General features: G+C 36.4%; 1 protein-coding gene across 5 annotated transcripts in view; it reads left to right on the top strand.

The window, feature by feature from the left end:
* MLLT10 (MLLT10 histone lysine methyltransferase DOT1L cofactor) overlaps window positions 1–13,045 on the top strand; it is a 100,818-nt gene that overhangs the window by 78,305 nt on the left and 9,468 nt on the right. For all 5 annotated transcript variants that reach the window (XM_081881926.1, XM_081881924.1, XM_081881928.1 and 2 more), the window contains 2 exons: window positions 7,737–7,854; window positions 9,153–9,225. In XM_081881926.1, coding sequence (XP_081738052.1) covers window positions 7,737–7,854; window positions 9,153–9,225 — 191 coding nt within the window. The remainder of the gene's footprint in view (window positions 1–7,736; window positions 7,855–9,152; window positions 9,226–13,045) is intronic.

The following is a 13,045-nucleotide window of genomic DNA, read 5'->3' as shown; positions in this document are numbered from 1 at the left end:
TCTTTAAAATGGCATTTGAACAGTTTTTATCAAATACTAGACAAAACTACGCAAAATCCTATTTCGTTGTCATTATGACTGGGGACTTTGGGGTGGAAGAGAAGAATTTACTGCCAGAGGGAAAATTCCACACAACATGTGACTCTACTAGAAGAACAAAGGAATCATAGTTGCTCATAGTGGTAGTATTTTGCCCAATTAAAATCTTTACTTTTTAATAAACTGATTTCAGTAATGCAGGCCTCCTGTATAAATACGGTTTAGCAAGGTTGACAGACAGTTGCATGATTTTGTGCACACTGCTGCATGCTGAGACAACTGCTTCAATGTTTCAGTCCAGCAGTAAATGCTTTCTGCCTTCGAGCTGAAGCTTATTTAGTTGGGCTTATCTGGTGCTGCTGTAGCAACCATCAGTCTCCAGGCAACTGAGGCACATTGACCTCTTCGATGAACTGAGTGTAGCACTACTTCACTTTAGCTTCCTGAGACAATAGTAATGGCAGTGAATGTGAAAAATGGTTTTTGTGTGTGCGTGTTTTGGTAAGAGCCTACATTGCGATGAAAAGATGTCAAAATACTTCCGTGAATTTTGATATAACTTTGGAAAGATTGTGTGCAAAACCTTTCACGGGAGTGGCCAAAGTTCACTGATAGTGCAAAGCCCTTATATAAATATACTGTGAATTTTGAGCATTTTTGTACAGAACAGTGTTTGAAATTGACTAGTGTGCATTATGGGGCAATTGACTATGCTGTGTTAGGCTTTTTTAGTAATATGCCATGCCATTGCCTGACTATAATCTTGCTAGCTTGCTTAAAAAATGTACACCAGTGATTATCTGACTTTGCCCAAGTTCCTGCTGGAGACTGAGCGGTGTTGTAATAGCAGTGTCTTCACAGTATATGCATTTGGCTGGAGGACAGAAAGCTTTGAAGCCGCATTCAACATAAAGTTGTATCTCCACTTGATCCTAGACATACTCTCCTGTTCTGTTTGGGTTTTCAACAATCAGAGGGCTAGTATCTGGCAGGTATCTTTTGTCTTTTAACAGTAAATATTAAAAATGTTGGAATAAAGGTATCAGATAATTTAGAAGACAAGTTAAGCTATTTAGTAGCTAATGATTAGACAGTACTGATTAGAGCGCTTTGCATCTAGTGACTTCATGGCTTATATTATAAGTAACTACAGTGGTACCTCGGTTTATGAACTTAGTCCATTCCGGAAGTCCGTTCTTAAACCAAAACCGTTCTTAAACCAAGGCGTGCTTTCCCTAATGAGGCCTTCCGCCGCTGGTGCCCTTCCACCGTTCGGATTCCGTTCTTAGACCGAGATAAAGTTCTCAAACCAAGGCACTATTTCTGATTTTGCAGAGTTTGTAAACCAAATCATTCTTAAAACCAGACTGTTCTTAAACTGAGGTACCACTGTATATGGCTACATGTTATTTTCTGTGGGAAATACAGAGTGTTCTTAAAATGGACATCAGCTTTCCCTTTTCTTATATTTAAATTTTCAGTAATGTTAAATAACTAAGATTTATTTGTCTGTATGAAGCAGAGGAGATTGTGGCCCTCCAGGTGTTGCCGGACTACAACTTGCATCATCCCACCTATTGACCACACTGCCTGGGGCTGATGGGAGTCCCAACATCTGGAGGACCACAGATTGTTCGTCCCTGCTATAGCTATGATTTAACAGCAAATTGCCCTTTGTAAACCCTGTGTAAAATGAACAGCACTTGGGGAAAAAATCATAAATACCAACAGGATATCAGACATTTTTTAGTGTTTTTGTTGAAACAACTTCCACTAGAAGAGGGAACAAAAATTGCACTTGTCATCTTAGAGAGGCGAAGGATCTCCAATTAAAATTACAGCAGTTAAGTTTTTTTAAGTACATCTATATGGAGAATATATTTCCATTTTAGCTTTGGCAAAAATATATTTGATAATCTTTGTATCCTCTTTTCCAAATTCTGATGATAAAGAATTTAAAAAAATAAAAGAAAATATTTCTGGTCTGAAGCAAATAGTGATGCTGTTCTTCATTTAATTTTAAAGTATGGAAATAATTGTGACCCTCAACAATTATTAACAAAAAAATTAATTTGCAAGGGGGTATTTATTAGATATAAACTGATTTTACAAAGCAGCTTTGGAATTGGTGGCTCAGGCCTTTCTTGTTGTCCTATCATGAATGAAGGAGAGTTCAGTAATGGTTTAAGTACAATTAAATCCCTCCCCCTTCTTTATGGAAACTCAACTGTGGGCATTTCAGCATTAGCCTAAACAATGGTTTTGAATATGTTAAGCCCCTAACAATTAGAGTGAAGTTTGGGGCATTGAATAATGTCGGAATGATGCAATTGAACCTGACAGCTTCAACAGTCAGCCTACTCATGGGACCTGAAACTTGTTCACACTTGGTTTCATCTCTCATCACACGCTGAGTATTAAAACCTTAGTCGTGGGGAGCTTAGACAGGAATGGGGGCTGTATCAGAAAATACTAAATACCCTAAAAGTTGAGGTGACTGGGTGCTTGTGCTTGATTTTTAAGACTATAGGGGTTCTGTCATATTTACAAAAAAGTATCCTGCCAGGTTTTGTTCTAACATACTGATTTTCTTAAAATGTAAGGACACATCATGTGGTATTTGCTAGTTATAGAAATAACTACTAATAAAATCTTAGGGCACGGCCCACTCTCCTGTTGGTACAGTTCCTATGTGCATAGGGTGTCTGTTCACAATGGAGACCCATTCATCTTTCCCCTACTCTTAACCTGCATGTGCAACACAATAGGCTTTTTGAGCATGAGTAACCTGCCCTGACCAGAGAGGAAGGGCAGGATGGGAGTATGGAAGGCAAACACAGACCTACCATCTCCTTAACTGGCTGCCTGTGCATGCATGTAGTCAGGGGAGGGGGGGAAATAAGGCTCTCTTGAGCCTATGGAAATTGTTTGTGCATGGGCACAGCATATGATGTGCTCTGGATTATGCCTCATGTCATTAAGCAAATAATTCTAAATAGGTAATGGCTTATTTAAAACAACTCAGATTGCTTTTCTGTTTCATGCAACACAGAGACTAGGTATATGTCTCTGTATTGCCTTTAATCGGAACATTACAATGATGTTTTTATAAGGTATACCTTCCACGATCTGCTTCTGTTTTCAGTACATTGCAATAACTATAAATAAAAGGCATTTTGTAGGTGTCCAGAATCTGTGTGCTGAAACATCATTAAAGTTAAGTTTCACATGGGTAGAAAGTGCATTTCAGTCTTGAGTTGATGTTTCTGATTAAACTGAGTTAGCTGAAGTAAAGTGAAATGCAGTTTCAGAACTGCATATTGGTACATGCTTGAATCCATTATCTTAAACGTATTGGTAGGGTGAGTCTGCCTTTTAAAGAAACACTTCTTCAGTGTTTTTCAACTTCAAGTGAAACATGATTCTTTTACTTCACCCTTAACAATGCAGCAATGGAATACTTTACTTTCCTGTCCAAATTAAGTTGCTATATAAATAGTAATCCTGCCTCTAATTTCCTTTTTCCCCTGACAGTGTTTTGGTTCATGATATGCTTCCCAATTAATGACCAATTTGATTAAAACAGCTTTTATTGCAATTTAGGAATAATATTTGAAATATAATGTGTACATCTCTGGGAACTATAAAATATTGCAAAATGTTGAATTTGAATGGGTCTAAATTTGTGTGTGTGTGTGTGTGTGTGGTAAAAAAAAGTTTCGCTTTTCAAATGTTGAAAAATATTATTTTCTTTTGTCCTGTTTTAGTGGGTGGGTTGGATAGCTACCATGGTTGGAAAGGTACCAGCAATTTTTGCATGTTTGGCAAGATGAGATAAAAAACCTACTACTTGCAGCTAAATCTCTGTGAAATCAATGGATAGGATCCAAAGAACAACACTCCTAATTATGTGTTCAAGGAGCTTGTGTTTCTTGAGCAGTTCCTTGTTCAGTATAGCAAACTGCTTCTGAAAGGGCTGGGTCTCAAAAGCAGTTTGTGTTATAGCATGGGGTCTTGCTGTTCTGTGGGGCGGGGAGTCAAAAACCTTACTGGGCTTGTCAGAAATTATCTCTGTGGATTTTTGCCAGTGGGTCTGTTGTCCAAGGGCTATGTCTAGAATCAGCACAGGAAAATGCTTGCAGCAAAAAAGTTGGATTTGGATGGGGAAACAACTAAGCACTCATTATTCTCTGCTTTTCACCAGTGTGTTTTATTGTATTGGAAATGGGCATAGTACTTTTATTGTGCTAGGAGGAATAATGAGTTAAGTGCAAAGACCTGCATTTTTTTGTATAAATTCTGCAAATTCTCGGGGACTTGCCTTCTTATTGCATTTTAATCCTTAGGACCTTTTGGGAGAGTAATTAAGAAGACAGTAAATGAATTAGGACTTGGGCAAAACCTACAAAGTATTTTTATTTCGTGTAATTCCAGCTTTCTTAAGAATATTGTTTGCATGTATATGATTATACAAATGAATTCAAAATTGCTCTTCTAATCCATAATTCAACTCCATGAATATTCACTGAGTACTGCATCGAGTGGCAACTTGTGTGTGTGAATGAGCCATCACTGAACAGCTACCACAGTGAGAACTTTCTCATTCATAGTTAATTTGGGCTGCCATTTAGTGCGTAATCTTCACAAGGTAGCTTGCATAATATAATTAAATTAAAAACAGCAGTATTAAAAACGATCTAAGAAAATTAAAGAAACAAGTAGCGTAAAACCAAACACCTTTAATCAGGAGTTCCCAAACTGTTTTCTGTGGATCACCAGTGATCCATGAGCTTCACTCGGGTGGTCCATGGCATGCCCGTATTAAATATCCATATTGATTTTAATTATATATTTTTATTGCTTATTTTATTTCTTATACCATACTTTAATGTATTACAATTTCAGTTATATGGAATGCAAATTATAATACAATACAAGAATTAAAAGAAGCAATAAAAATACAATTAAAAAATCATACAGCATCTAGCAAAGTGCATCACAATTGCTACAACAGGCAGAAAAATCATTAAGTCCACCAAGACCCTCAACAATTTTCAAGTGGCCTGTAGAGGAAAGAAACTGGGAAGTGCTGCCTTAAACCATTTTACAGCAGCACACCAAAAGATCTATGTTGCCCCGGTTCTTTTCAATAGAGCCATTTCACACATTCAGCTGCAAATAATCTAGTTGGCAGTCTTAAGTATTCTTGCCAGGAAGTCTGTCACTGATTGAACTTTAAGGACTGAACTGTAAGCACAGAGCCATCAAGTGATGCAAGTGATTGTATGAATTGGACTAAGTAATTCATTCCTTTTTGCTTATCTCTAACATGTTAAAATGTTCAAAGGATTCAGCCCTTTTGATTCTCTTACAGAATAATAGGAATTACCTGCGCTCTGGATTTAGCCAGTGTTACGCCACAAATTAGTAATGAAAATTCAGTACTTCATAAGTATCTTCTCTCATATCCCAGGTTTCCTTGGTATTTTGTGCAAAATATTTTTTTTGTCTTTGTTTTGGGTTTTGACTTACTTACTGATGCTTCCATGTAAATTCTGTTCTGATAGCAGATAAAGCACTGGATAATATCCAGCTGAGTCATCGCTTGAATTAGACCCATTGAAATAAATGGACTAAAGTCATTTATTTCAGTACGTCTACCCTAATAATGAACATCATCCAATGCATTAAATCACCAAATTTTCAAGTGTGTGTGTGTGATTTCTTGTCAGTGCTTTGCTTGCACATGAAAATAGAAAAACTTGAAGAGTGGCTTTGGGGCACAATTTTCCCTTGCTACAGATAGGTAGCCGTGTTGGTCTGCCATGGTCAAAACAAAATAAAAAAATTTCTTCCAGTAGCACCTTAAAGACCAACTGAGTTAGTTCTAGGTATGAGCTTTCGTGTGCATGCACGAAATCTGAAGAAGTGTGCATGCACACGAAAGCTCATACCTAGAACTAACTCAGTTGGTCTTTAAGGTGCTACTGGAAGAAATTTTTTTATTTAATTTTCCCTTGGTTTATAAGCAAGGGCTATTGACTTTCTTTAGAAATAGTTGATAAATGTATACATTTGTAGAAGCTTAACATGTTGGCTGGAGGCCAAAGCCTAATAGCAGAGTAAGATTCTTTTAAAGATGCAGCTTATACTTTGTAATATTTTGCTTATGGTATTTATGTTGTGTGCAGCTAGTCAACCTTCTTTTAAATGGGGGCAAGCTGTCCAATTTCAGCATTTTAAAAATCTGTTGATCTTAATATTAAACACAAGTTTAACTATTCCATTGAATTCAATGGGTTGTGTTGTACAATCTCAAGTATGTTTATGAGAAAGTAATTTTCCAGTGGGGCTTACTCCCTAGTAAGTGTGCTTGTGATCAGACACTTAACTTTGGCTGGATTACACCTTTAAAATTAATTTCTTCTTCAAAAACAAATTTTCATGTTTTTTGAGTTTAAATTAAAACTATTTATAATTTTTTAAGTGTTTAACTTTCTCTGCGTCAATACCATGAGGCTGAAATCTATAATATAGTCTTCTTAAAAGCAATTCTCTGAAGAACTGGTAGCAGTTCACCAAGCTTCCAAATTGAGTATTAAATGAGTTATGTTAGTAGAAAGTAACAGAGTTAAGGGAAGAAGGTATTTTTATTACGCCGGATTAGACAAAAGTTCTGCCAGCCTCCTCAGTTTTATCTCTTCAAGGGTTCATTTTGCTTGTTTGGCACAAGTCCCAGCGGAGAACTTCGGAATTGTGGTTAGCAACATGAATGAATACAATTTTGGATGAGCTCTTCAGTAAGTTGAACTGGCCAGCTGCCAAAACTGAACTTCCTTATAAGGGGGTTGGGGCAGAGCTGTGATTCACGGAGCCCAACGTTGTATAGAAACGTACTTGTAATGGCTGTGTTTTCTGTAAAATAAAACAAAAACAAAAACTTGGTTTCCTCGTGTAAATGAAATAGGAAGTAACCAAATCGTGTTCAGGTTTTACTAATGATAGAGCACAACAAAGGAAATATGACTCTATGCGGTTAAACTATAAAGCTGGAAGTTGGATCTTTTGACCTTCATTGCCTTCTTGTGATGTAAGGAACCCAAGCATTTGTGAGACATCTGTTGTCTACCTGCCCTTATTCTGTAAATGGTTTAATAAGATTAAATAATTAGGAAAACCACATGGTCACCATGCAGCCAAGCCCTGGTATTGCCTGCGTCCTTTGGAAATGTGAGCAATTCTGTGTTACCCAACATTTTGTAGCAGTTACTTTGAAATGGTAGCTCATGCCATTTCTGGTGCGGATTAGTTTGAATGTTGCAATGCTCTACAGCGGTGTTTTCCAAAGTGTGATACATGGATCCCCAGGAATGTGTGTGCAAGGCTTACGGCAGATTTCTTTTATTTGACTTTATTGTTGTTTTTTAGCTTTCAAAAATACGTATTGTTAAAACTACCCCCAAATCATCTGTCCCGCTATTATTTTAAGTTTGGGAAACACTCTTATACGGTATCATAAAGTTGGAAATGTTTGTTTAGTTTTCAAATATATTTATTTGGTTCTAAGCCTGATTTGAAGACTGTACATGTGTGATATTCTTGACTGCCTGTGTTGAGTTTGTGACACTTTCAGGTGATGCCTTGTTAGGTTTTTCTCTGCAAAAGTATAAACATATTTTAATTTTATTTTTGTATAGGCAAATACCCTACCTGGATCTTCTCTCAGCCTGCCTCCATCTCATACATATGGCAATAGGCTGAACCCCACCTCAACAATGGGAGCACTTACATCTCAGTCTGAAAACAGTCAAACAGGCAAGATAAAGATTTTCAAAATGTCTCTTTTGCACCGTATCTTTTAAAAGGATATTTTTTAGCTAATTCCTTCTTGCTTTTGGTTCAGCTGCATGTTTAACAGCTTGCTGCATTTTGGAAATGAATGCTGCTTTACTGCCGAAGTCATTGCTGTGTATCTTCCACTGTCTGAAATGTAAATGTTTAAGCAGAGCCATGAGCAGGCAGGAATGCAACAAGGTCTCCTGTGACTTTGGTGATTGATGCGTTCACTTCTCTTAGTTCTCTGCAATGAGGGGAGAGCAGCGCTGGGGTTTGTTGTGAATAGTTTAAACCTTTATTTGCATAATTCATGAAATTGCACGAAATACAAGTTTGTGTGACCGAGATCCTGTTACGTAAACTTTCGCAGTGTTTTTAAAAATGATGCTTTTTTAAAAAAAATAGTATTGGCTTAAAAAGAAGAAAAAAAAAATCTAATGAGCTGCTGGAGTTGCTTTGTTTCATTCCATCCTTAAGGATTTGTTGACATGTCGTAATAGTCATGCCTGTTTGGGGGAAGGGAATGAGTTTAGCAGTTTACCAAGAATGGATCAGTCATGTCTTGCCCTCTAAGAGGCCAGAGGTCATTTGCTGCAGAATAGGGGGAGGGCAACCTTGAAGGGGGCAGATAGGGTTATTTTATTGAGAGGCCATAGGGGAAAATAACCCTTTTGAGTCCTACCAAGCAAGACGCTTCCATGTATTTAATGATACATTTTAAACACATCTCATATTCTCCATCTTTCTTTTTCTTCACTTTTAAAGTAATAGGCATTAACTTTTTTTTAGAAAATAATGTATGCTTTAACATTTGTTAGTGAAACTTCTGGGGGGGAAAAGTTACTGATAAGAAGTAAATATACAGGGCGGTTTATGGGTTTTCCTGGGATGCAAAGTGTTAACAAAAATACAAAGCCTGGGGATTTGCTGTGATAAGCATACAGATTAGCTGTCCACAGCTGTGATTCATTACTTTCGCTGCAGAAATTAAAAGTGGCTGAGGGGAGGGTACTGGAAATGCAAGCCATGCTTCTGTGCTATAAAACTGAAAGCAATGAAAGGACTGAGGCTAATCCTTGGCCTGCTACGCTCAGAGAAATGTGTGCGGACAATGCCTTCCCCACTGCAGTTAGCAGTTTTAAACTGGTAACCTTCTCTAGTGTTACTAGCAACTCCCAGATACTGGATTACATTTTGAAAGGATCTCCCTATCTGCAGCATCTTAAAATATTATCTCGGAAAGAGTCACTCTTGGCTTTGAAATATTTACTCTGCAGATCAAGATCTTGGAGACAATAGCCGGAGCCTTGTGGGCAGGGGAGGCTCACCCAGAGGAAGCCTTTCACCACGGTAAGCAGTATTTACACTCCTGAGTTAAGGCAAAGGAAATATTCTTTAAGGCATGGAAACTTTTATGTCTTATCAGCCATGCTTTCATTTAGGCTGAACAGAATTGTACAGATTTGTGTCTAGAGGGGTAAAGAAAAATGTTCCCAATATCAACTTAACAGGATTAACTAATAAAATAATATATTTTACCTCTGGTATGAAAATGGCTTTGGGGAATTCCACATCCCTCCAATTGTTACATAATCTTGGCTCACCTATATGGCTAGTTGATTATTTGTATGTAAAATCCTGTATATCAGCAGCTACCAAATGCCCATATATATATATATAGAGAGAGAGAGAGAGAGAGAATGTTAAATGTAAACATTTTATATGTTAAATGTGTTTTTTAAATGTGTTAAAGAAAGAAAAAGATAGGTAGTTCAGGAAAAGGGAAAGTTCTTCCAAAGGCAATGAAATCTAAAATGTAGACATGACCAGAACTGAAACACTGGTCACCAGAATTTAATCACTTTATGCTGATGTCTTTGTTTAAAGAAATAGTATTTGTTGCTAAGTGTCATGTAAAGATGGTATTGCACTGCTTGTATATTGACTTCAGTGGAATTTTTTTTTCATAATTATTGGTTGGCATTCTTAAACTTTTTGCTTAATTATAGAATAGCACTATGTGCTGCTGCTGCAGTATCAGCAGTCATTTAATAAGTTGGTAATAAATAAAAAACATTGTTAGTGGAGGCATGTCAATGTCCCATATCTAATCAGAAGTGCTGTGTCATGTACAAGAGTAAATGAACTGTAAAGTGAATGTTAGTGATCTGTGGCCTGATTTTCAAGAGCTTGCAAATCCCAAAGACTGACTGAAAATATATTCACTTCTGAAGAATCAGGCCAGTATTGTCTTAGGGACAAATCCTCAAAAGTCTTATGAAGATGGACTGTGACAGGTTGCAAATTAAGCCTTTTACGTATATAGATCTATTTCCTTAAACATCTTTATCTCTGTTGGAGCTGTTTGTAGGGTTCCATTGTGCATTAGTTAGTTAAAATTAAATAAAACGGATAATGTAATGTATTTTCTTATTATTAGTGTTGCAGCATACTAAGCCTTTTGATCAATTTTTTTTTTGGTCTGGTAAACATGTGGATTATTGGAAAACTTTTTATTTAAGTATTTTTATTAGGGTCTTGTCCCTTTTCAGAACTCTTTCATAAATAGAGGAATAATGACACAGAATACACAGAAATTCTGCTTGTTTAAGTACCATTGATTTCACTGGAATTTAGGTTTGCTTCAGGTCTTTATGGATTATGGCCTAGCACTCAACTCTTCTTCAGATATATTTGTTATTTATGGATTACATGTAATTATAACAAAGTGAAACATTATTAACATACGCTTGCAAATAAAATGCTATCTATGCTTATATGAAACAACTTGGCATATGCGCACTCCTGTAGGTATAAAACACATGTTAAACATGTGTTAAGATTTTAAGTATTTTGATTTTATGAAACCCTTCAGTTTTATCCCATTCTGTTTTATAATACACCCAAAAGGGTGCAAAATTGTGTGTAAGACAATACATCTGTCTCTGACACTGTACATGAAACAATGGAAAGGGACAATGTATCTTTTAATCACACTCCACTATTTTATATATAAAAACTGCCAGTTTAGATCTAGCCAGTGACCTTTGGTAAACCTAGTGCCCTGTCTGATTGTTCGGGAAATATGCAGGTATGGGATGATCTGCTCTTTGCACCTCCCCCCCCCCCAATTCCTGACATTCAAAGGGTTTAGATTTAGTGCAGTCTACTAAGCATATATGCCTGTATAATGCACAATCATTAACATAGAGCTTATGCAGATCTCCCACAATGCATCCAAATAAGTGAATGGAGGTTTGTGCAGCAGTCGACTCTGCACCCTTTGAGACTATGTGCAGAAGTGCTGCTCTGGTCACATTGGCTAATAACCACAGATTAATATGTTTAATGCTGTATTTTAACCAATGTAGTATATTGCCCCACTTCTGTGATACAATTGTAGATTTAGTATACTTTGTAAGGAAGAACAATGGATTTGGTGTCATGTAATTCTTGCATTGTACTGAAGAGTATATAGCAGTTTTATATCTACTTGACCCTGTTTATGATCTTATACATTTCCATACTACAAGCTCTGAATTTTCCTTCAAATGGTGTAATTTTTGATTGGATTTAATCTTGTATGGAAGATGTTCTGCATTCAAGTAGTGCTATTAAGCATTCTATAGATATAATTTCTTATTAGAAAAAAATCATATTTGGTATAATATGTGTACTTTCATAATGTGGATTTATACAGAATTACATAATTCTTTGTGTCTTTTCTTGCCCTTAATGCTTTCTAGCATCCTATTTCACTTGACTCCAGCTCTATAGTTAGTTATCATCAAGATTTGCTTACTTAGAGGGGACCACTTACACAATTTTAGGTTATTTATTTTCTGGCTAGGATTTACCCCAGCATACCCACTTGTGAAAATGAGATTTCCATTTGCTATTTTAACTTGTTTTGTTCTTTAAGAACAGCTTTTAACTGTTTACAAGGGTGTAAAAATGAAGTGGAATAAAAAATTATAAGATACTTTTAAATCTGATCTTTGTCACTTGCCCCTTGCTTTCCTTATTGAGTAATATCACTGATAGTATCCTGCAGAAGATCTAGAGTCCAACTGAATGTTAGCTGTTTATGAAATAATTCACACTTTGTGTTCATTTCCTTTTTGCCTATTTCTTCTGATTACCAGCTTTGATTTTAAACAAAATATTTCCCAATGCAGGATGTTGCTGGTGATCTTTTCAGTACAAAAAACACTGTATATCCTACATACCAGGCCAGAAAACAAGACTTTTGTGGTCTTGCTTTCTGTTACTGTGTTAGTTCTCCTGCATGTTTCTCAGCAATTCTCTTAATTTCTATGTGCTTTAAACTAGATTAAGTAAATGTGATCTGAAACTATTTTTGTTACTTGGAAATAGGGGCATAGATTCATTAGTTACATGCGATAATAGGCTGAATATTGAATTCCTGGTCAAACCAACAGAGATTATGCAATATGGCAATAGGAAGTGTTGGATCCAAAGCCCGTTAAATTCAAAGCAGCCCTGATACTGATATAAATGGTGCCGCATTAAGACAGAAGTTACATGTATTTTAAATAGTAGGTAGCTTTTTACGTGCCCTCTACTCCAGCTAAGGCAGAGTGCTGGGGGAAATGCTTTGTGCTGTCATGTTCAAGAATCTATACTTGAAAACTGTGAATGTCAGAAGGAAATTGCAATATTCTTGTAATTAAGTGGACAGGAAGTATTTGAATTCACCAGCATCTTAGGTCTATATGTATTTTTAATTTTTAAGATGAATTTAAAAATGTCTGAAGTATAATTTTGATAGGAAGCTGCTGTAATGTTATCTCTCGACTCTGACACAGGAAATGCTTGGCACTCAAAAGACTCAATGAGGTCACAGTCCTCAAAGAAATTGTAATGTGCTCTCGGTTTGTGTGTGTTAATTTTTTTTTTAAGAAACAAAAGTTTCCAAATTGTAAAAGTGTCTGTCACATTACATGCTGATCAGGATTTCCTGTTGTGACCTAAATTAGCTATACTGTCTACATGTGCCTTTAATTTCTTGCATGTCATATTGACTGCTGTTATACTTAAGGTTTTTCTTTAGTATAGGGACTTAATCGCTTGGTTCAGTTATACAGAGATCCTATACTACATCATACAGAAGCCTTGCCTTTTAAATAGAGATTAATAGCATGGTACA

The sequence above is a fragment of the Podarcis erhardii genome (assembly GCF_964252035.2).
Source record: "Podarcis erhardii genome assembly, chromosome: 12".
In the NCBI taxonomy this organism is placed as follows: Eukaryota; Metazoa; Chordata; class Lepidosauria; order Squamata; family Lacertidae; genus Podarcis; species Podarcis erhardii.
The sequence above is the reverse complement of the archived record's forward strand: the minus strand, read 5'-3'. Positions and strand labels throughout refer to the sequence as shown.